Below are 23,441 nucleotides of genomic sequence, written 5' to 3'. Positions count from 1 at the left end.
GGGGTTCATCGCCTATGAGCTCTCGGAAGAGGCAGCAGGTACTGAGCCTGCAGTGGCTGCTAACAGCGAGCTAACTAAACTGGCTGCCCCACGTAAACCCAGCGGCCTTTGAATCACATGCTGAATATGAACGAACAAAGAGAAAGAGAGGGAGAGAAAAAATCAGCAATGTTCACTCTCCGAGTCTCCCTCGCTGCTATTTATACGCCTCCATATTAGCATGTCACAAATACTGCTAACTAGCTTGACTCACTAGCTTGTAAAAGAAGGAGGGGGCGCATGATTTACTGCTGGCATCAGATCAAACACCCTCTGCGCTCCCTCTCTCTGTATTTTAACCTCCCCTGGGCTGAGTGAAGAAAAATAAAATAAAAGCTTTAATACATCTCTGCACCTATAGCCACAGACACCAACAGTCTGCGTAAGAAAATCATCCCTGCATTAAGCGTGTCGGTTCTAATCACGCTTTCATTATGGATTCACGGTGCTTTGCTTCTATGTATATATATATATATAAAAAAGGAGCATCCTGTGAATAAAAACAAACACACCCAAATCCGTCCATGGGGATTTAACGTTGCCTTAGCTAGCTAGCTCGACGTCTGATGCGCGGGGGATTACCGAATGATGCGGCTCACGATATCCAAGTTGCCCCACCGGGCCATGGTGTGCGGTAACTCACCGAAATGCCCCGTTTTCCTCCGTCTCCGTCTGATGGTACTCCAGCGGGCACATCAGAGGACGGCGCTTCGCTGTTTGCTATAAACCACAACGCTCCGCAGCACAACAGCGCGTCTCGCAACAGCTGTGTTGTGTTTTGAATGAGAGCTGAGGAGGCGCACAGCGGACCGACGGGCGGAGCTTCCAGGGTGCTAAACTGGGGCAAGGCTGCTCATCATCCTCAGCAGACCTGCCTTTAGTGTCTTCAAGCACAGAGATCTTTTGTCGTTCTCGGCATTATTGTTGACTAGTACAGTGTCGGTTTGACAGATGGGGACCGCGTTTCTCTTTTGTTTATTGTTGCAGGCAGGGTGCAGCAGAACGCTTCCATGGGGCTTTGAAATGAGAGTAAAGTTCAAGTGTTTGATTCTGCTTCCCTCTAGTGGTAAAACTTTTTTACTTTTAGTTTGGTAGAAACAAAACGACTACAGGTGCATCTCAGTAGAGGTTGGTAGAGTCGACTACCCCCAAAATTCTCAACTTTTCAGTAGAATTTTGCAAAAGTTTTACTTTTATCTGTTATTTTAAATGTTTCCTGTCACTGGAGGCTATTTTTTAAGCTGTTTGTGACTGAGATGCAGCTTCTTAGGGGACATTTAAACAAATACCATCAGCTGCACATCTGGTGTTAATCAGTTAATCATTTTTACGTTACATAAAATCCACAATAAGCTCAAACATGTGTACCCAGAATAAAATCATTTCACCCTGGAAAAAGAACAGCTCAAAAATGTTTTAATAAGAACACAGCAACACCTTATTGTGCTTTGTTTCTTAACATTTTACTGTAACCTTATCCATACTTTCTTTTAACAACTACAGGTTACAAATTGTAGAAGCACAGAACAAAAATATTAGAATTTCATTCATTTATTGTTTGGACATCAACAATTTTCTATATCACACAAATGTACACATTTCTGACAATCTTCCCATCTACAGATTGTAGTGAGGCAAACAGATGAATTGAAACAACAGCGTATTGGTATCCCTTCACTGCATTTATCCCGTTTTACTCCAACAAAACTGCAGGAAGTGAAACATCGTGTGGCAGCGTAAAAATAAAAAAAAACACAATCAAGCCATCATTTGACAGAAGCGTGTCTAAAATCAATCTCCAAATTTCAGCTGCCTTTCCTTTTCTACACTGTGCAGCTCCCTCGCTCGGTTCTTCAGATCCTCTGCTTTCTTCTCGTCCTTCTCCGTGCCGTCCCCGAGTTTGCACATCCGACTGGCGTTGGCACACCCCCACACGTGTCCGAGCTCGCAAGCCCTGCTGGCGTACTTGAAGGCTTGACTCATGTCCGGTGGCGGCCCTTTGGCGTTGCCCTCGATGAACATGGCGCTGAGGTTGAAGCAGGACGGTGCGAAGCCGCCGGCGCAGGCCTTCTCGTAGTACTCCCGGGCCAACGTGGCGTCGGGGCCGCCGTCCAGAGCTCGCCCATCGTGGGCCAGCAGACCAACGTTATGGCATGCGTCTATGGACTTCTTTCCTCCAGCGTTGCAGGAGCGCACGAAGCAGGAGTAGGCGGTTTTCAGACACTTGGTCACTCCACCTGGTGAACAGATTCAGCAGAGACTCACTAAGACGACAGAAATCTGTTATAAGTCTTAAACACACTTAAAGTCTAAAAATTTAATTTAAATTCAGTAAATGTATTTACTAATTAATTTAAAACAGTAAATGTAACTATTTATGAACAGAAAAACAGTCCATACACATCCCACGGTTCATTTGTGTAGTTTGTATGTGTTAGATGCATTAAATTTTATCTTTAATAGGATTAGGATCAGGAATACATTAGTAATTTATTAACTTAAGAATATATGTACAAGTACAACAACCCACAAGTCTGATTCATACTTGGGTACCAAAAGGGGAAAAAAAAAAAATCCAGAAGAACTTACTTGTTCCTCATCATCTTACTTATCGGTTTACTGTATGAGCAGGACATGCTGGGAAGCTGTTGCTGCACTTTTGTTTTTCAAGAATTCATAAAAAAATATTTAAGACAAAATACTTTAAATATTGCGTACAACAACGAAAGGGCAGATAACAAAACCAAAAGGAAAGTTTTTGTTGAAATGTTGAAGCAAAAATAAATCCATTTCAAACACTGACATGAAAAAAAGCTGACAAATCATTGCTGGAGAGAAGGGCTTTCAATTCTAGGGTTTTTACATAACAGGACAGAAATGTTATCTAAAAAACTGTTGGAAAACAATTCTGGCTAAGTTTAATTGTTGGACTGATGGCCTCATATTTGACATACAAAGTGGTTCAAGGCCAAGTCAGTAGCTGTGAACTGAAATCATGACACCTCCACCACCATACGTCACAGTTGCTGTCCAGGGCTTTTCTACGACCTTATGTAGAGTCTTTAATGTGTTTGGTTGGAAATCAAGTGATTGTCTTTGATTAGACGCTATGTTTGCTAATGACAGTGTTGACTCTGTGGGATGTTTTTACACATTTGAGGCAGTAATTAAGTAACTTTAGAGCCTGATTAAGGCCATGTGATTGAAAGCTAACAGTTTAAAGAGTGAGGCCGTTCTTTCTTTCCTTCTGGAAAAGCGGTCTGTTCACACACCTTTGCCGACGACATGGTAAGCTCCGAGTTTATAGCAGCTCTCTGAGTGTCCGTTTGTGTCACAGTTGTGTTTCAGGACTTGTGCTGCAGAATCATAGTTTTTCTTCACGCCATCCAAATAGTCTGCTAGCCTCTGGCACCCTAAGGAGACGCATCAGAAAGTTAGTGACACAGAGGCAAACATAACAACATGTCATTGAACTAAAACTATGACTCTGACTCAAGGATTTTTATATATTATTTAAATGCATGTTGTTTGTTCTTTATGTGTCCGTTTTATCTTATATTTATTCTCCATCATTCTGAAAAACCTTTAAAACTTCTACTTTCTTTAAAAACCGTTACTATTATTGAGATATACATGTATTAAACGCTGTAATACATGTAAACTGTAATGTATTTGGGCAAATATCCGCTTCCAACATATTATCATAACTTAAAAACAACAAAAACAGCATAAAAGCATAAAACAGATATATCTCTTACAATAAAATAGCTGATTATACAATAACTTAAAACAACAGTATGCTGTAACGTATAGTAAAATAAGGTAACAACAAAATATAGTAACTTGGAATGACAGAAAAGAATAACTTAAAATAATCTTAAAACTGTGTAAATTAAATTAAATAACATTGCAAAACATGAAAAGAACGAAATAAGAATATAAAAGGCACAACTTTAAATAACATAAAATATAAAAAAAACATAGCCTTATCTCACAGCATTACATAACAGTACAGCCATATAAAATACTGCAGCTCTATATCGTATAATAACGTAAAACACCATGAAACAACATAAAACAGCAAATCTTAAAGTAACATTATTCAGTCTGCTTAACAACGTGATTCAGCCCCGCTGGTCTGTGACCAGCTCAGGGTTGTAGTTACCTTCAGGGTCCTTCTCCTTGTAACACTGGTAACTGTACTCCACTCCCAGGTTGTCCAAGAACTGCTTCACCTCCTCCTCATCCTCAAAGTTTATAAGTCCAGCCATGACTCAACTTCTGCCAAGTCCGCAGTACAACAGAAACCTGAGCTGGAGCTGCTCAACAACACCAGCTGTGTGAGTGCTACCAAAGCTTCTCCTGCATGTGGACCCGGTCTGGTTCTGCTAGCACCAAAGCTGTCAGCTACCTTCCCTCATGTGCTGCTTAACCTCTAAAACCGAGGAGCGTTAGCTCTTTCGTAACCGTCCTGCGCGGGCTTCCGTAGCGCCGCCTCCTCTCCTAATGTATTTCCTGTGTTGTGACCTTTGTTTACTGTCTGTCGCTTCGCTTCAGCCAGAGAGAGAGGGGGGGGGAAACCAGACGTCGCTCGCAGTAAAAACGTCGCTCCTGTCTCGTTCCTCATTTCGCAGGTTTTCTGTCGCTGCGGCGCTTTGGTCGACATGAACTCCGCCACCTCGGGAGGCTTCGGGTGTTTTAGCAGCGGGGGAGGTTTCTCAGCTCAGTGGCAACAACAAGTAAGCTAGCTGCTAGGTCCAGTCTTATCGCTCGTCCTACTTTCACTGCTGTCCCTCCGCTCCGCTCAGCTCTGTGTCAGAACAGGCAGGTGAAAAAGAAACTGAAAAGCTCTGATACAGACAGAAAACAACTGCATTTCTCCTGGTTCTTTCTGACGCCAGCCCTCTGCTGCTTTCAAGCTACAACTATCCTCTTTATTTTCTCTTTTACACTATGGCTATGGCTTCTCTGTTTTTAAACACGGTAGGTTGTAATTTTATTTTATTTTTTGCCAGTATGTTTTTTTTCCCCTTCATTTGGAAAAACATCAGATAAACAAAAACACTTCTGCATTGGTTTCCAGGATGACGCCTCCCCGGCGGCTCTGACAGACCTGTGCCTCACCTATGTGAGCCAGAACCTGGAGTGTTTCTGCGTGAAGCTGCCTGACGGCTCCTTGTGCTTCAGGGAGGCTGTGCTCTTCCCTCAGGAGCTGGCAGACCAGCTTCTGGCCAAGATGGCCACTGAAGGTGAGCCTAACCTATATGTATAAGGGGATGCATGTTGTGGGAATCTGGGAGAGGGAGGTCAGCGAGAATTTGATGATTCTTAACAAACTGAGTGGAAGCAAAAAGCCTAAAGGCACTCATTTCCATCTCAGTGTAGAAATGTTTTATTGTTGTGAAGAAATAATGTTCCCCTACACATGCTTTTTTTTATTTGCATCTGCTGATTTCAATGTTTTTAATTTATTGTTTACTTTCCTTATGGCTTTATTTTGTTTAATTAAGTTAACTTTTAAATCATTTCTCATTCGTCCACACGCTCTTGTCCGTCAACATTTGCACATTTTACCCCTGTTACAGTTATGAACTTGTGCAGAATCACAGTAGCACACTATTGTGAAGATGAAGAATTATAAGTCTGTTGTTGAGAGTATCATCTCAGAGCAGCATCAGAGCCAGGGACCTAAAAAAGCTCAACAATCTGATTAAAAAAAAAAAAGTCTGGGTCAGTTCTGGGGATGACCGTGGGACCTCTGGAGAAGAATCTTACATAAAATCAAGAAAATTATGGATAACCCTGACCATCCTCTTCATGAGATTGTCATAGAAAAACAGGGTCTTCAGTCAGAGGTTTCTTCAAATTTGCTACAACACACACCGCTACAGCACTCCTTGAAGAAACTTGAGTAATTTGAGTTACAACATTTAATTTCCTACAGGAAAGTGTTTTTGAAATTGAAAAGAATACATGGTCCTCAACATTTTTACAAATCTACATCTAAAAGAAACAGTCAATGCTTCTAGCTGCAGTTACAGCTACCAGCTTTGCACGTCAAATAGATGTAAGTAAGACCTTAAATACATTTTCTTCCCTTTACTTGTCTTCATCCAAATATATGTTGAACACTGACTAGCTGCTCTGCACCTGCCACAACAATGTTTCACACATTTCGCATAGTATTTTGCATGCAAGTTAGAAAGGTGAATTTTTCTCACATTTGACATCTTCCACATGCTTGGAGTGTTTCTGCTGCTCCTCCAGAGTCAAAACAGGCCTCTTGGCTGCTTCTCTTTTTACGGCCGTGCTTTGGCATGTTTTTGGTTCTGGGATGTCCCCGTCTGCTGTGCTTCATGATGCTGTTTGTTCACTGATGTTTTCTAACAAGGCTCATGGACTCATGTTTATAGATATATACAGGTGTACTCTATTTTATAATTAGCCGACTTTTGAAGTCAATCGGTGTGGTTGAATTTTACGCTGCCTTTACAGTTGTGTTTTGTTTTTTTAAGAAATTTAAAAGCAATGTATGATTTTTACTTTCATTTCACACTTATGTGAAACTTTGTGTTAATTTATCAGATAAGAAACCCACTTCACAGGGAGACCTCAGCTAAAATACACACCTTTTATGTCAGTTGAGATTTAATTAATTTGAAAAAATATATATAATACACTGACTGCCATAGATTATTGTATTTTACTAAATCTTTTTTTCATGTTAACAGGCTTCTGAATTGAAAGACAAGGTTTTGTCGTGTTTAAATATTGGCTCCGACATTTCACTGTTACCTCCTCATGTCAGGTGTATCTGTTCCTCAAATAAAAAACAATGAAATGTTGACATGTTGAGAAATTGTGACGGATGATGCTTCATTCCCCTCCAGGTCTCCTGAATGACAGCACCGTAGGGGTGTTCAGGAACTGTCAGTATCTGCGGCTGAGACGAGCCTGCATCCGCACGGCCCGGATCTCTGCCGAGGCGTTCCAGAAAGCCCTCTGCCCGCACAGACTGCTGGAGCTGGACGCCGCAAGGGTCAACGCGGACCTCACCATTCCTGACATCCTGCAGGGATTGGCTACCAACAAATACTGTCAGGTAAAATAAACTGGGAGGTGTCACCTGCTAAGAACTCCATTCTTTGTACAACTTGAAGTCAATCTGAATTATTTTTTTTTCCTCTCTCCATGCAGGAGTCCCTCCAGCGGTTAATCTTGACCGGACTCACCATGGCTTCTCTGGAGGAACCGAGCTGGTACCGTTTCAGCGCCCTGCGCGGCCTGCGCTCCCTGTCTCTAGCCAACGTGGAGTTCTACGACTCCGGCCTTGTCGACGTCTGCTCCCTGCCTCGACTGGAGAGCCTGGATCTCTCCAACACGTCGGTGACCAACCTGAGCCCGCTGCTGGGCCTGAAGGAGCGCCTCCGCTCGCTAACGCTGCACCAGCTGAAGAGGCTGGAGATGAGCACGGCTCAGCTGCTCGGAGTCATAGGCCAGCTGAATGTGCTGCAGGTTGGTAGCCATCATTCTGGTGTTGCCGCACATTTACGGCGGCAGAGCGAGAACTCATGCTTGTGCTCAACGCAGCACCTGGACATCAGCGATGATAAGCAGTTTACCTCCGACGTGGCCTGTCAGCTGCTGGCACAGCGGGGGATCCTTCCTGCTCTCGTTTCCCTGGACGTCTCAGGCAGGAAACAGGTGCGTTTTCTTTATCAGGGCTGAGACGATTAATTGCGATGAATCGGTTATTGAAATAATAGTCAACTAATTTAGTAATTGATTAATCATTAACTGGAGTACACAGACTAAAAAAAAAGGTAATTTGCTAAAAATACATACATTTTGCATTTGAGACAAAAATAAATAAGCTTTGTCTGTAGAGACGTTCGACCCAGAACTCCTGAAATGGAAAAGTTTCAGCTTCACACAGTTAAAATTCTGGAAAAGAAATAAAACAATCTCCTATTAAGCACCTCTTGCTATCCAGTTATTAATTAGTTAATCAATACAATAGTATAATGGATCAGTCCTATGCTGAATTGATAAGTCAAGCAGAAAAAGCTGAGTTTTCACATGTTGATGTTAAAAATATTTTTTACCTGCAGGTGCATCCTTTGTTACAAATGATCAATGATTCACAAAAGGAATGCTGTTGTATTTGACGCAAAACAAATATTTGCTTTGTTATTTAAAAAAAGCATCTTTTAATGTATTTTATCGTATGAAAAACATTTAAGCGGATAAATGGAAAATCTGCAGAATGTGCCAATTATTATTATTTCTTTTTTTCAGATTATTCTTTAGAATATTCGATAGATCAATGGATTACTAAAGTTCAATCGATTACTAAAAGTGTATATATTCTGTCTTCATTTGTTGCAGGTGTCCGATAAAGCCGTCAGGGCGTTTGTCGAAGAGAGGCCCGGGATGACCTTTGTGGGCCTTTTGGCCACAGACGCCGGCTTTTCCGACTTCCTCTCCGGAGAAGGAAATCTTAAGGTAGGAACGAGCGCACAAGGATTAACGTGGAAACAAAGTGGAGGATTTTGGGTCTGCTGAGGCTTTTTCTGCATGGAAACAGGTAACAGGAGAAGCCAACGAGACTCAGATCTGCGAGGCGTTGCGGCGATACAGCGAGAGGGAGGGATTCGTCAGGGAAGCTCTGTTTCATCTGTTCAGCCTGACTCACGTCATGGAGAAACCGCGGCCTGACATTCTAAAGGTAAATAGTTCCCTCAAAATAATGCGGAAGGAAAAAAGAAAACAATTTTGCCATGGTTGACAAACAACAAAACATGGGATCTGTTGTTTCTAAGCAACCTTCAGACAATTTCCCTTTTAATTTTGCCTTTGACTTTCTGTGCAGCTTGTAGTTTTGGGCATGAAGAATCACCCGGCCACTCTAAACGTCCAGCTGGCCGCCAGCGCGTGTGTGTTCAACTTGACAAAGCAGGACCTGGCAGCAGGGATGCCGGTCCGGCTGTTGAGTACCGTCACCCAGCTCCTCCTGGAGGCCATGAGGACGTTCCCCAACCACCAACAGGTAAAACGTCAGGAGTCCTTCATTGCTGCTCCGTCATAAAGTGCACATGTGCTTGAGTAATCTTCTACATGAGTCTGTGTGGATGCTTGCTATCATTCCTTACCCCATTTCTCTTTTTCTGCAACAAAAGCAGTGAAGTTGGAAGGTGCTTTTATCTGTTTACTGCTTGCTACATTTTATGTTTTCACTGAACTTGGAGTGATTTTAAAAACTTCTCTTTCATTTACTTAATAACACTCCTGCTAAGGATCAGCATAGAGTTGCCACCCTTTTAGCACCAAATGTAATTTACACGAAACGCAGCAGAAGTCAAAACACAACCAACAAAAAGCCCAGAGAAAGTCCAGGGCACGGCTGCATTTAGAAGAATCTGGAGCCAGTTTTGGTTCCCTATCCACTAAAAATGTATTTTACACATGAAAATTACAGTACACTGATTGGTAGACCAGCACATTGGTGGGTACAAATCAATGCATTGTTGGTTTAAAACGTCTGGTAGGCTGCTACATGCTAAAGGATGTTCTATAATTACATTATCTTCAAATTCTGCTGATTTAATGACCTATATTGTTTATAAAAAATCACCAATATAAAAACACCTTTCTTGATGTAGGTCTATGAGTTTTGTAAGACCCAAACATGTCAGTTTGTAATATTGTTTATTATTGTATGCCTTTTGCATACTTGGATATTTTCTTAACAATAAGGTTTTATTTTAGTATGTTTTTTGTAGAAAAGCGCCACCTAAAGGACGTAATTGAAAATATATGAAAAGTGCTGTTTCACTTAGTCCAGAAAGAAAATTGAATGTGGTGTGGTTAATTGAGCTCTGCACAGTTTTTGACCGTCAAATGTGGAATGCTGCGCAAGATTAAAAAATCCTTATGTAATGTCTGTTCAAAGAAAAGCTCTGAAGAAAAGTAAAGTTCGTCGTTCGTCAGACTTTGTGTGGACTAGTAATTGCTTCTTTAATGCACAAGAGCATATCGTTGGACAGAAACGCGTCAGCTAAGAGCTAAGCTAATGAACGTCAACAAAAGAAAGAAAACTGAAGCTTGTTGAACAATATAGTGGCTTTACACCAAAACAAACAAACCAAAACACTACAAGTTTGCTTGCAAAATATGTATCCATAAAAAAAAATCTTTGGGTCCCCCAAACACTTGGGTAAGCAGTTTTTAAAATCTAGCCCCAGTCGTAGACAATGATTTTCAGTATGGTAGAAGATGGGGTCCATTTACTTCACTTTTATACATTTCTTAAACTGATTGTGGGAGGTGACAGGTGGAAATATAACAATTAAAGTTGAAACATTTTTGCCAGATTTATTGTCTTTATTCTCCCAGTTTGGGATATATTGTTGGTTTCAGAACAACTCGGCGTGATTGTAAGGAGCATTTTTGCTTCTCTCTTTATGGAACAAAATTTGACACGCCAAAACTCTTAGCTTGTACAATGTAAGCTTTTCTGATCACACACTCAGCAGGAGCATAAGTGACCCCTCTGGGACTCACAGAGCAGAGGGATTCTTTGCCACTGCGCTTTCCTGAGCAGAAAATGATTATATCAGAGCCTCATTTATCAGCAGCTATCTTAAATGATTATATCAATACCTCATACATCAACAAGTATCCGAATAATAATTAGAAAACGATCCACGGCGGAGACAGAGAGAGGTTAGATCATCACTTATTTAGTCCAACCAATCATTGTGTTGAACATGTATGTACTGAACTATCAAAGCTCTGTTTTCGGGAATTTGTGTGCGCCTTAGCGACGTGCAGGGAGTGGAACAGAGAGCGAGACCTCGTGGGACTAAAACCGTCGTTCTGAATAAATTGGCGACAGAGAGAAGTAGCTTTGTGATCTGTTCTCACATGACCAAATATCCAGAACCAGGTCTAACATGCAGATTTGAGCTGATCTGAAACTGTTGGTGCTTTACTTTAACAAGAGTGTTGATTGGCATGACTTCAGTTTCCACCGTCGGTGTCAAATTTGAGTTTTTATGTAAGTGGTGGGAACGTGTAGCAGTTTTCTCTAGGCCAGCTGTGTGGCAGTGTGCAGGTGGGGTAGCGATGCTATACTCTGCTCCAGACAGTTGTATAAACCTCTGGGACGTATTAACTTATTTATACAAGGAAATATTTGTTTATTTGCATATTTAAATGCATTTCTAATATTGTACAAAAAGGCTTAAGTGGTTAAATGTTTCTTTTTTTATCCGATTAATTGTCAGAACAATCAATTGAAATGTCGATCACTAAAATAATTGCTAGTTCCGGCTGTATAATGTACATCAGACATCACTTGTCTGAATTTGTAGCAGTAATAGTTGTCACCTTTGTGGTTCTGTCCCGGAAAACGCCAGAATATGGAAAAACTAACCGATGTAAATCTGAAACTGTAAATGCAAACATGTGTTGTGACATCTTAAAATTTGAATGGAGGAACTTTCAACAATCAGAATTTTTAGCTTCCCTTTTCTTGTTCTGTTTTAATCTTTCACAATCAAATTTGTGGGTCTAAGTGGAACTTTTTTGGCAACATCATGAAGATGTGTGGGTTTTTTTTACACGTTCTGAAATGTCTGTTTTGCTTTCTCTTTTTGCAGCTGCAGAAAAACTGCCTGCTGTCTCTGTGCAGCGATCGCATCTTACAAGAAGTTCCGTTCAACAGGTGAGAAACAGATCTTCACACCGTCTCTAAATAATTCACATCCCACTATTTAACATCGTCGGGCAAAGTCTGGATTGTGAGTCGTCGTGCCTTTGTTCACAAGGTTCGAAGCAGCCAAACTGGTGATGCAGTGGCTCTGCAACCACGAAGATCAGAACATGCAGAGGATGGCTGTGGCTATCATCTCCATACTGGCTGCTAAGGTACACGTTGACTGGCTCACAGTCTTCTCTGCATTCCAGATCTTTTTCACGGTCGTGTTTGATCTTTGCAGCTGTCCACCGAACAGACCGCCCAGCTGGGAGCCGAGCTGTTCATCGTGAAGGTACGACTCCTCTCACGTCTGGAAAAATAATCACAAGTTTACCATAAAAGTCGACAACTTTAGACTAAATACACGCTGTCTCCCCGGCTTGCAGCAACTGCTGCACATTGTGCGTCAGAAGGCAAACCAGAACGTCGTGGATGCGACGCTGAAATTTACGCTGAGCGCGCTCTGGAACCTCACAGATGAATCGCCGACGACCTGCCGCCATTTTATTGAGAACCAAGGCTTGGATCTGTTCATTAAAGTGCTGGAGGTACACACAAGCCTTAAAAATAAGACTCTGCATGCTGATTCCTACAGGAGTTAATCATCATTAGCAGCACATAGCACATTTGCATATCACTGTAGGGCTTTGTGACTCACTTTTATTTTCCATCCTTCCCCTCCTCCATCGCTGCAGTCTTTCCCCAATGAATCTTCCATCCAGCAGAAGGTGCTAGGTCTTCTGGTATGTTTACTGACCTTTTCCTGCCCTTCCGAAAAAAACTCTAGTTTGCTTGACCGGCCAACTTAAGGGCCTCGACATTCCTTTTTTGCCCTCTGCCATGCAGAACAACATAGCAGAAGTCAGGGAACTGCACGGGGAGCTGATGGTGCAGAGCTTTCTGGACCACATCAGCGCTCTGCTGCACAGCCCCGAGGTGGAGGTCAGCTACTTCGCCGCCGGGATCCTTGCACACCTGACGTCACGAGGCGAGGAGGCCTGGTCGCTCAGCCCGGCTCTGCGGGGTTCGCTGCTCGAGCAGCTGGTAGGAGTTCAGCAGAACCTCTTCAAAGTGATGGATGTAAAACATACGAAGCACCGGGGTCATTTACGTGTCCGCCTTTTCTAGCATGCTGTCATTATGAAGTGGCCCCCTCCGGAGTGTGAAATGGTGGCCTACAGGTAAGCTGCGGATGTAGAGATTTTATACAGTGCATCCTTGAAAACTTTTAAATTCGTCTATCTGAAATTAAGGCCTTAAAATATCATAAATAAATTTTTTAAAATTAAGTTTACCTTAGATACGTTAATCACAGGTCATGTTTTGTCATGGCAGGACTATTTACTCTCATATATGTAGTTTGTTTGTTTTTTGAAACTTTTCTATCAGGCAAACATTTGAGTCGCACTCCGAAACTTCATTACGTTTTGTGATTTGAGGTGGTTGAGGCTACCGCTAACTAGTTGCTAACAAAACCTTCATAGCTAGCTAGCTTCTTAGCATCAATCATTGGTAAATGTTAATTGTCACCAGTTGACCCAACGACGTTCGTCTTTGTCATTGGACAACTTATGTTGCTAACCTGTTTGATGCTATGTGCTCTATGGGCAAAAACGCCTGACACTGCCATATGAAATATGACATTTTCTTTTGTACATTTCTGTCATGAAACAGGTCTTAAATTTCATTCATAATGGTCTTAAAAATGTATTAAATCTGAGTTGGTGAAACCTGCAGAGACCCTGACCTTCCATCCGTCATGATAAAAAGTTGACATTATTGCTACTGTGGTTGTTTAGTAAATCTTTACAGCTTGTGAGAAAAGTTTAAAGTGAACTTGTCCTTCTCTTGTTCCTCAGGTCTTTTAACCCGTTCTTTCCCCTGCTGGAGTGTTTTCACACACCCGGCGTCCAGCTGTGGGCAGCCTGGGCCATGCAGCATGTGTGCAGCAAAAATGGTGAGACTCGGGACACTTTTAAATAGCGTTTCTTACACATCTGTTTTTTTCTGCGCTGATGTACTGTATTGTAAACAGTCTGTCTTTTTCAGTGCTCACTACATGCACACATTATGTACATTTGTAGAAAAGTCATCAGACTCAGTTGTACGTCCTTTGGATCGCCAGCCCAATACTTTTATTTCTAATAAGTGGATAGTATTTTCTGTTATAGTCTTATACAGTATATTATTACTATTGTTATTTTTAACACTTTAAGAAATTTTAAACTTCATGTTGCCATTGCACCTTAATTTCCCTTCGTAAGACAATAAAGGTGGCTCCTGTGCTATTTAGATAAAAGTAAAGGTATTGATAATCCTTGAATTTTTTTGGATATGTGAGTTTTTGTCAAGATTTGTAAGTTCAAAGACGTTTTTTTATGCGTTCTGCCTAAATAGATTGGCTAAAAGTTGGCTTACGCAGACCCCAAACTCAGGCTGGAAACAAATACCTGCCACACTTTTCAGATTTTTATCAGTGAATATTTTGAAAACCCAGCATCCATTTCTTCACACCACCCCGCTCGCCTCTCCGATGCTCCGTTGCCACTTTCCTGCAGCGTCTCGCTACTGCAGCATGCTGTTGGAGGAGGGCGGCTTGGACCAGCTCGAGCTCGTTCACACGCACCCGCAGACGCACAAAGACGTGAAACTGCTGGCCGAAAGCATCCTGGAGAGCCTGCAGCGACATAGAGCGCGCACCGGCCAGCCCGCGCACACAAGTCGACGTCCGCCCGCGCAGTAACGCCACACAGGTGAAGAAAACTCAAAAAAAAAAAAGCTTACAGCTTCAAAGACGTCTCATGATCTCGCGTCTTCCCTTTCAGAAAACGGTGAGCCCTGATGAAGAAGAGGAGCCGGAACGCGGTCTCGTCACGGAAAAGGGAGTCGTGTGAGAGCGCATGCGTGGGCGATTGCGACGCCTGTCGCTCACGCAAACGCTCTCGGATGCTTCTGAAGAAAACAGGAGCAAAAGACAGAGAAAACGCAAACGTTTGCACACTCTAAACCTTATTTATTTCCTTTGTGTTCATTTCAAGACAGAAATATTTTGAGCCCAGCGATGGAGAAAATTGAAATCTTGATAAGCTGGGTTTTGTATTTGTGCTCGCTCTCGTTCGCCCGAGCACTTGGATGTTTCTCACGCCAGAAAACGCTGAGGTGTGTGGAACCCCAGACCGACCGACTGAGCGGTAGGGGGGAGCTTTCGATGGCTCCAGCTGTGTTGCCAACTTCTTTATTGTCTGAAATGGGGGTAAACTTTAAATATATGCATGACACTGCTGAGAGCTCAAGCATGCTGGTGTGAATGCTCGTACTATTGGTTTTAATAAACGCCTGCACGCTTGATTGTAGCGGAGCTCCAAGCACTAAAATCATGCCTCTGCGTCTGCAGCGCCCACTTTGTCTCCCTGCTAAAGGGGAACTTGATACGGATGTGCTAGGAGGGTCAAAATGTTCCCCATAATTACTGAGAATTTCTAGCACATTGATATTTTCTAAACTGGTTTTGAAACAAATCAGTTCCAAAACTCAGAAGCAGATTTTATTGGAATATTTAGCCCATTATGTCTGTTGTTTTGTGCAAGTATATTCTTCTGGACACAAATGCTAGTAATGACCTGGGCAGAGTAGGTGTCATCTGTTTTCTCCTTGGGAAACGTGTGTGTGTATGTATGTTTACGTTTTGCTCCGCTTCCCAACGTGCATTTTCTATATAGTGTATTATATAATGAGGCCAAAATAGTTCTCTGCCAAGGACGATTTCAGTTTTTGCATGCAGTTCTATTCAAATATTTTTATTTTTTTTCACCCCTAACATAAATAGGAATCGTGTTGAAGAGAAAAACTGCTGACTGTGATGCCACATCGTGTTGGATGCCTCTGCTGTCCTCAGATTCCTCTGCTGTCCGTACAGATGCTTGTTTTGTCCATACAGCTTTAAATCTGAAACATTTTTTAATTGTAGAGGACATATCACAGGACCACACAGAGTTGAGGTTCAGCATTGTGGGAGGAGCCATTTGCAGCAGCTTATTTTAAAATCTCTCAAACAAAATACCTTGCCAATACCTTATTCAAAAGTATTTGAACTTATAAAAATGTTTTTCCATTACAGCTTATTAATGAGCAGAGTGACGTACTGATTTCATACCACGTCCAATTTTTTTTGTAGATAGTTATGCATACTTTCCCTTCTTCAACAATGTACTACTTTGTTGCTTTGTGTTGGTCCATCACACAGAATTTAAATAAAATAGTTTGAGGTTTGTGGCTAACTGAATGAAAAATATTTGCTGCAAATGCAGTTTTTGTTCTCACTTAATTTATTAGTAGTTTGGAATCACTGCTTTGATGTAAACATTTTTTTATACCCAAATGTATTTCTTTTAAATGCTTAACCAGACTTTGAATAATACGAGTTAATTGCATGTTCCAGACTACATAGGAACCCTGAGGCCAGAGGCTGCCACTATAATTATTCACTAATTAGTTTCTCACCTTGCATTTTCTATGCAAGTCACATCAACCTCTGTTTTACAAACTGCGGTTAAAAACCGTGATGCCATAAAGGACAGGTCAGTTTGCATACATAACCAGGTGAACTATGACAGCAGGTCCAGAAACCAAAAAATATATATATATACGTATATACTAGTCAGCAAAGCTTACCTACTGTACACCGCCTCATCTGCTCAGTGAGTTATGGCCTTATGGTTTTGTTAAATCTGTCATGTCACATTTGTTATGCATCCAACTGGGACTGGATTATGAGTTTTAGTAAGGATTTCTGTCTCTTTTGTTGAATTTGGCTGTTTCGTCCATTGCTTGAACATTGCTCAGATTTAAAGCCAGTTTTAGTTTTCTTACAATTTATTTCAACTAGAAAAGGAAAGGGGTAAAAAAAAATAAAAAAATACCGTATGTATGCCAAGACTGTGCCACACTGCTGCTCAGTCATATTTTCAAGTATGAAAATAAAGAATGTATGTTGCCATATAAACTGGTTTGCTTCTTTTTTTTTTTTTTAGTCCACTCAAAAGATCATGAGCTATAAGATATAACACAATAAAAACATGGCCTGTGATATCAGTTTTCATAAAACTTGGGTACAGACTATCAGGAAAGCAGATCAAGAATATTTTTGACCAATACCAATTAGTAGTTTTGAACATTTTCATTTATTTTATTTTTCTAAACACATAAAAAGAGCTATTGGTTCCTCAACAGAGGAGATATTTTTGCACAAAATAAAATATCTCCAACTAATCAAAACATATGCTTCTGCTGTTACAAAAATAAAGTTAAATTATCTACTTATGATCGATAACGACGATAGATTTGAACAACAGAACCCACCCACTCATATCCTACAATATTTCCTTCTGAACTTTGGGTCAACTAAGTAAAAAATAATTTTGCAGCCCTCACTGACCAAGAACTTTAAAAGCACCGTTGGATTTGGGGGGGGGGGACATAATTCTTTTGCAAACAGTGTTTTATAAATATCTTTCTTCAACTTTATGTTGGTATGCCGGTGGAGCGCTTTCATTCCCCAGTATAACGTGGCGGTCTCTTCTCGATGAATGCCGCCATGCCTTCCTGTCGGTCCCGTGTGGGAATGACCTGAGAAAGAAGAGACGCCACGTGAGGATTTGATCGGTTTTAAGTGAAGGCAGTGAAGCTCTTCCTAACAAGTATGTCCCATGGGAAGACAAAACCATTGGAATCGTCCACTTCTTTACATTAAAACCAATGATTCGGAAACATCGCCGGAAAACTTACCCTGGCGTAACACAGTCTCTCTATCGCCATTGCTGACCCAATGTCAACCTGCGGGAAACGGATTGCAGTCACTCCTTGTTTTGATATAAAGACATTGCAAGAAGCAGATTATGAAGATGAATCCCTCGTGTATCACCTCAACGCCTCTATTTATTGCTTCTTTGGCCATCCGCACAGCAAAAGGAGCCTGGTGATCACAAAGGAAACAATGTTGGGTTTTACCATTTTTTTAATAGATGTATTTAAAACTAGACACAAAACCTTTTCAGTTTTTTTAATCAAACAAACAACAAATTAAGGGGTCAGGAAAAGTACAAAAATATCACACGTACATTACTTTATATACATGGCTTTCTCAATCAGGTCACAGTTTTGCAGAATGGAGTGTTATCAAGGCTCCATTTACTTCCTGAACTGTTTATGAAATACATTTCTGGTCACATTCTTAAAAGATTTAAAAGGATTAAAGATGTATATTTTTTATTACAATAGCGTGATCTTCCACTGCGTTTAGATAATTTTTTCTTTTTTTGATTTGGTCACAAGTTTTGAATCACTATCTTACTGAAACACCCAACCAAGGATGTCAAAAAAGGAACAGGCCCACAGCATTATGGATCCTCCACAAGGTTCCAACATGGTTTTACAAACAGTAGATCAAGTATCTTGAGTCAAATTTCTGGATACTCTATCAACACACCCTACAACACACAGATGCATAGTTTTACATAAAGTTTTACATAAAGTTTCATAAGTTTCATATTAAAAGAAATTGATTTGGATTATTTTTTTCCTTTTTGTTTTGCCTAATTTTGGTATTTTGTAATCATTATTTAAATCATTCTCATTTTGGTCCTTTAAATAAAATACCAACATTTCCACATAACTTTATATTTTGATCCATCTGATAAGGTAATTTTAAAAATATTAAATGACTGATGTTTTGTTTTTACTTGAGTAGTCTTTTTACCAAATAGCTTTTTTACTCGAGTAAATTTTCAGACAGCTATTTTTAAAATATGTTGAGGACCTTTTTTATGTACTCTACCCACCTCTGGTCCATATTTATATCCCACTCTGGTTCTTCAGAACATTCAGATGATAAGACTGGACAGAGGTGGGTTATTATGTTAGAATAATTATGTTTTGTTATCATTCTTACATAAGTAGTTACCAGCTTGTTTTGCATCTAAAGGTTTAGTATTCACACCCCAGAGAGGAGAAATTTGTTAAACCGTCTGAAAGACAAAACTTGCTTTTTCCCTAAACCTTGAAGCTGCAGCTGCTTATCTTGGGTTACTCCTTAAACTGCTTGTGTGTAGAATGTAGTTCTTCCTTGTTTCAGAATAGCCATTCTTTGATTTATCACTCTCCCACATTTCACTCTCGACTCCCTTCTTTCTCCTGCTTAATAAAAAGACAGGCTCTGCTGAAGGGAGTCAGAACGCATAGTAAACACCTTGGAGGAGTGGTTTGCTATGTTTTCTCCTGCAGTAGCTTGGTTGAAAACTCATAAACGTTGTCTGTGGTTCTCTTTTTATGTAGGTTTGAGAAATACCTATCAGGCCACCACTTATTAATTTGCAGCTAAAAATAGACAAACTGTGATCTAACCTGGGGTAGTATCTCTCTGGCCAGGGTCAGAGCCTCTTTGTAAGCAGCATCTCCGCTCTGGTTCTGTTCTACGGCTCTGTTTACAAGCCCCAACTCGAGAGCGGCCTGCCCTCCCACACGCCTACCTGAAAACACACAGAGACGGACAACCGCATTGCTCCATCAGACCCTCTGAATCTGCTGAGACGTCTGCAATTCTGTCTCACCATCACCTGTGAATATGAGCTCCTTGGCCAGAGTGACGCCGACCATCCGTGGCAGCCGCTGACTGCCCCCTGCAGGACAAACCCCGTCAAGGTGAACTTCTCGCAGCTCCTTCGTAAAACAAAATCTGTGCGGCTCGGGGTGATTTCTGTGAGCTCTGGTGGACTTACCCGCTCCCGGGAGGAGCCCTCGCGTCGTCTCAATCAGACCCATCTGGGCAGAAGTTGCTGAAAGACACGCACGCAAAACAGAGGACGGGTGAAGGTCAACGCCTGAGTGATGCCTCTGTCAGAGCGTCGGACCCAAACACCTGCTCACCTCGCTCAGCCGTACTCAACCAATCACTGAAGTGCCACATCTAATATAACCTATCACACGGTGATGCATGTACATGCACAGCTGGGCAGATGGCTATCATTAGCGCCACGGCTCCACGCCAGGTCATTAAAACACCTGAGACATTAAAAGTGATAGAAAACTTAACCCCTTTACTGCCTGAATTATTTGCAGCTATGTAAAGAAATAGATTGTAGATATAATATAGAGATATTTAGTGGGGAGAAAATCAGTTAAACCTTGGCCACTAGATGGCAACAAAGGCTTCCAATATCACCTTTGGATAGTGTGGAATTTGCATCATCAGGCATTAGTTAGATAAATTAAGCCTGGATAGTAGACGCAGGGAATTCACAATAACAAACTATCCGATGACCTAAAGTTATTGAATTAATTTCCTCCTAATCTCTAACATAGGCATTATAGCCCTAACTTCCCATCTGTTAAATTTACATTTTCCATAGGTAAATGTTTTTAGATTCATATTACAAAGAGTTTCACTAACTTTCCCCACCCAAAAAAACTTCTTGTATCCAGAAAATGTTATAGTATACCAGCTTAATTTTGTCATCAGACTGAACAATTATTTACTGTAACACTACTGAATTTTATGATTTTTATATGGCTGAAATCTGCTTTAAAAAAAGCCCCAGTGTGGTTAACATTTAGCCTTCCAGCTCCATGACAATTTATCGTTTCTTCAGAGTCAGTTTGGTAAGATACTGAAAACAGGCAAGTACCTCACATATCCCCACCACTGTAAAAAGAAAACCCAAGCTATTCCGTTATTGCCGATCACTGTTAATTTTTAGGCATCTTGTTCATTCTCGTTTTCTGCACACATGGATAATTTTTTAAATGGAAACATTTGTGCTGCGCTCTCACTTGGATAGTTTCCAATGTCCTTTAAATTCCTCAGTGAAAAGGGAAGATAAACATGTTTGTTTTTTTTTACAGCAGATCAGTGTTGGTACTGACAGGCACTTATGGTTCCTTGCAAGTATTTGCCCCACTTCAAATTTTCCACCTATTGCCATATTTAAGCTACAAATTCCAATGTATTATATAACACAGAGAGATGCATAAATATTTAGAGCAAGAAAAATGACAAGAGTTTCCAATTTTTTACATAAGAAAAAATAAGCATAACTCTGATCTTGAAAAGCTGTGCATAAGAATCGATGCTTTGAATTAACCCACATTAGGGTCCAGCACTTCCACTTCACAGTTTTTGTATGCTTTTTTAATGGGATTTCACATAAAATACCATTAAAATACATTGAGATGGGGCGTGCTGTGGTGGCGTAGGGGATAGCGCGACCCACGTTTGGAGGCCTTGAGTCCTTGACGCAGTCGTCGCAGGTTCGATTCCCGGACCCGGTGATATTTGCCGCATGTCTTCCCCCCTCTCTTTCCCCCTTTCCTGTCAGCCTACTTTCATATAAGGGACACTAGAGCCCACAAAAGACCCTCTGGAGGGGAGAAAAAAATAAAAAATACATTGAGATCTGGGGTTGTTACCTCACAAAATGTGAATGTTAAAAACAGACGAATACTTTTGCAGGTTATATGCCCACTGAGAATATTTTTTTGTGAGACCTTGGGACGCACCAGTACCTCGCGGTGAGCGCCACTGCTCTGAGCAACACTGATGCAATCTGGGAACTGTCAGTCTAACGCAAAGACTGAAAATGGAAGTTCCTATCCTCCGTCACCCTGTGTAAACTCACCCGCTGACCTTATATGACTGGATTACTGACAGCTGCAAAGAGAGAACATGACGTCCCCCTTCCAGCTGAATTAGCATCACCTGACTGAGCAGCCGTGCGCCTTTTCCCAGCCAGGCTTTTGACAGGTGAGGTCACTCACAGGCAGTGCGCAGATCGCAGGCCAGCGCGAGCTCCAGTCCACCTCCCAGGGCGACGCCGTCCATCGCTGCGATGGTGGGCGTGGGTAATATCGCTGCCGAGGCAGTAAGACGAGGTGAGGAAAGTTCAAAGCTCCACCCCAAACTCATCATTCAACCCCGTATATTGATTCTCTCGCTACCTATTTGAGTCATGAGGGAGCGCAGGCTGTGAACAAACTGATCGGACTCGGAGTGGTCCATCAACGCTCGTTCTTTCAGGTCGGCACCTGTGAACAGAAATTGTTATTGGTTCACAGATTCACTGAGAACTTTCCTGCAGAGCCTGGTCCCCCCCCCGCTCACCTGCACAGAAGACCCCCGGCACCAAACTCTTGAAGATCACCACACGAGCCGCTGAGTCATGGGACAGAGTGGACACCAGCTCCCTCATCTGCACACAAAAGAGTTCAGGTCTGTGTCTGTTGTGTGAATGTGTGTGATGTAGACAGGTCTGCTCACCTGTGACACAAACGTGTGACCGAGAGCGTTCCTTGCTCTGTGTCGGCACATCAGCACCTCCACTATTCCTGGGGGGCAAACAAAATACAAGACGTTAACCCGAATGGTTAATAATGAACGGATTCATTAAACCTGTAGGTGTATAAGCTACTGATTGTCAGCAAAGTTCATCACCCCTTCCCTGCTCTGGCTGTGTGCAGTGGAAGTAGACTAGTCACTTCCTATTTTCTGTGAGTTTGATTTGTTGGAACTGGTGTGAAAATATTGAGCCAGCATGGGATTCCCAAACAGGAAAGCGACAATTATTCCTACAGCCGCTTATTTTATTATATTTGATTTAAACTTTATTAAACATCTGTTGTTGTTTTTTTTTGGAACCAGAAATATTTCTAAACAGTTTGTGTGTATTAACTTTTACTCAGCCAGCTGACAGGCAGTGTGCTTTGAAGTTTCCCCAAAGCGCACTTGAATTCTCACACATTACACATCTCAGATTTTACATTTGCTGATAAAGAACAAGCCTCTGAAACGGCTAATTTAGAATAGCTAATTTATAGACTTTAAATTGACCACTAGGGGTTCACTAGTTACCAATAGACCATCTCATATTAAATGTCCAGACAACAAACAATGGATCATATTAAAAAATGTCATCAGTGGTGGGTTTGACCGGAAGTGAAGCCCCCTAAAGGAAGTTCTTCTCAAGGCTCCATTGAACTTTGGCCCGGCTGTGGTTTCAGGTATAGCCGCACAAAGACATAATTTACTCTCTGATTTCCCTTGTGAGACAAACACAACTCTACCTTCTAATAATAATCCAGAAGTGGGTCACCTGTGGGAATGCTGCTGCTTCTTCCTTTATAAGTAACCAAGTCGCTGCGCGGATGCTTGCACTCCATACAAAAGATTTAACTATTAGGAAATAACCCACCAAATGAATAACATGTACCAGCTAACATGACTGCTGTCGAGCTATAATTATAATTATAATAATAATAACAATGTGGTATTTTTAAAATGTGTCCCTACCCTCGTCCTGTCCCACTAGCCGCTTTAGGTCCACCTCCACGGACACCTCCGCCGCTGTGTGCTGTGAGCGGCTGTCGGCGCGGCTGCAGGCCGCAAGAGAGCGACTTCCCCCGGCTACCAGTCGCGTCCCGTCCCGGTGTAACCCATGGTGTTTAAGTCGTTGCGTTTCCCGCCGTGGCACAGCCAAGCGCCGCAACAGAGAGCACCTCGGTACTGCCAGCCTGTAAAGGACAGATGCCATGTTCAGTTTTTTAAAAAAAAAAATTTGGTCCTAAAAGGAGCGGAGTGAGAGGAACTAGGGAAAAA

General features: G+C 41.7%; 4 protein-coding genes across 9 annotated transcripts in view; 1 reads left to right on the top strand and 3 right to left on the bottom strand.

Annotated features, from left to right (window-relative positions):
* ralgps2 (Ral GEF with PH domain and SH3 binding motif 2) overlaps positions 1-977 on the bottom strand; it is a 90,815-nt gene extending 89,838 nt beyond the window's left edge. For 2 of the 5 annotated variants that reach the window (XM_032571197.1, XM_032571200.1), the window contains exon 1: positions 683-976. The gene's annotated coding sequence lies outside the window, so the exon portion shown is untranslated. Of the gene's footprint in view, positions 1-682 lie in introns of all 5 variants that reach the window. The other 3 variants (XM_032571198.1, XM_032571201.1, XM_032571202.1) reach the window with 3 other exon arrangements.
* Positions 978-1,572: 595 nt separating this feature from the next.
* Positions 1,573-4,469, bottom strand: coa7 (cytochrome c oxidase assembly factor 7). Its single transcript, XM_032571721.1, has 3 exons — positions 4,205-4,469; positions 3,312-3,452; positions 1,573-2,276 (listed from the first exon to the last, which is right to left on the bottom strand). Exons 1-3 carry the CDS (start codon positions 4,308-4,310, stop codon positions 1,831-1,833), a joined length of 693 nt encoding a protein of 230 aa, XP_032427612.1. The 5' UTR covers positions 4,311-4,469; the 3' UTR covers positions 1,573-1,830.
* A 102-nt stretch (positions 4,470-4,571) lies between these two features.
* On the top strand, positions 4,572-16,798 carry zyg11 (zyg-11 family member, cell cycle regulator). Of its 2 annotated transcripts, none has more exons than XM_032571717.1 (18): positions 4,572-4,778; positions 5,123-5,288; positions 6,930-7,141; positions 7,237-7,554; positions 7,630-7,743; positions 8,428-8,544; positions 8,627-8,767; positions 8,912-9,088; positions 11,703-11,767; positions 11,871-11,970; positions 12,042-12,092; positions 12,187-12,348; positions 12,496-12,543; positions 12,647-12,844; positions 12,929-12,981; positions 13,660-13,757; positions 14,359-14,553; positions 14,626-16,798. In XM_032571717.1, the coding sequence occupies exons 1-17, from the start codon at positions 4,704-4,706 to the stop codon at positions 14,541-14,543; spliced, it is 2,280 nt and encodes a 759-aa protein (XP_032427608.1). In that variant the 5' UTR covers positions 4,572-4,703; the 3' UTR covers positions 14,544-14,553; positions 14,626-16,798. The 2 variants fall into 2 exon arrangements, with proteins under 2 accessions (XP_032427608.1, XP_032427609.1); XM_032571718.1 differs by having other exon boundaries at positions 4,590-5,022.
* echdc2 (enoyl CoA hydratase domain containing 2) lies at positions 15,972-23,394 on the bottom strand. The gene is made up of 11 exons (XM_032571720.1): positions 23,136-23,394; positions 22,107-22,174; positions 21,951-22,038; positions 21,788-21,874; positions 21,608-21,700; positions 19,573-19,629; positions 19,411-19,473; positions 19,199-19,323; positions 17,721-17,771; positions 17,585-17,632; positions 15,972-17,425 (listed from the first exon to the last, which is right to left on the bottom strand). Exons 1-11 carry the CDS (start codon positions 23,374-23,376, stop codon positions 17,348-17,350), a joined length of 999 nt encoding a protein of 332 aa, XP_032427611.1. The 5' UTR covers positions 23,377-23,394; the 3' UTR covers positions 15,972-17,347.
* Between the last annotated feature and the right edge of the window lie 47 nt (positions 23,395-23,441).

This window comes from Xiphophorus hellerii, chromosome 9, assembly GCF_003331165.1.
Source record: "Xiphophorus hellerii strain 12219 chromosome 9, Xiphophorus_hellerii-4.1, whole genome shotgun sequence".
Classification (NCBI taxonomy): domain Eukaryota; kingdom Metazoa; phylum Chordata; class Actinopteri; order Cyprinodontiformes; family Poeciliidae; genus Xiphophorus; species Xiphophorus hellerii.
This window is presented reverse-complemented; position numbering and strand designations above follow the sequence as displayed.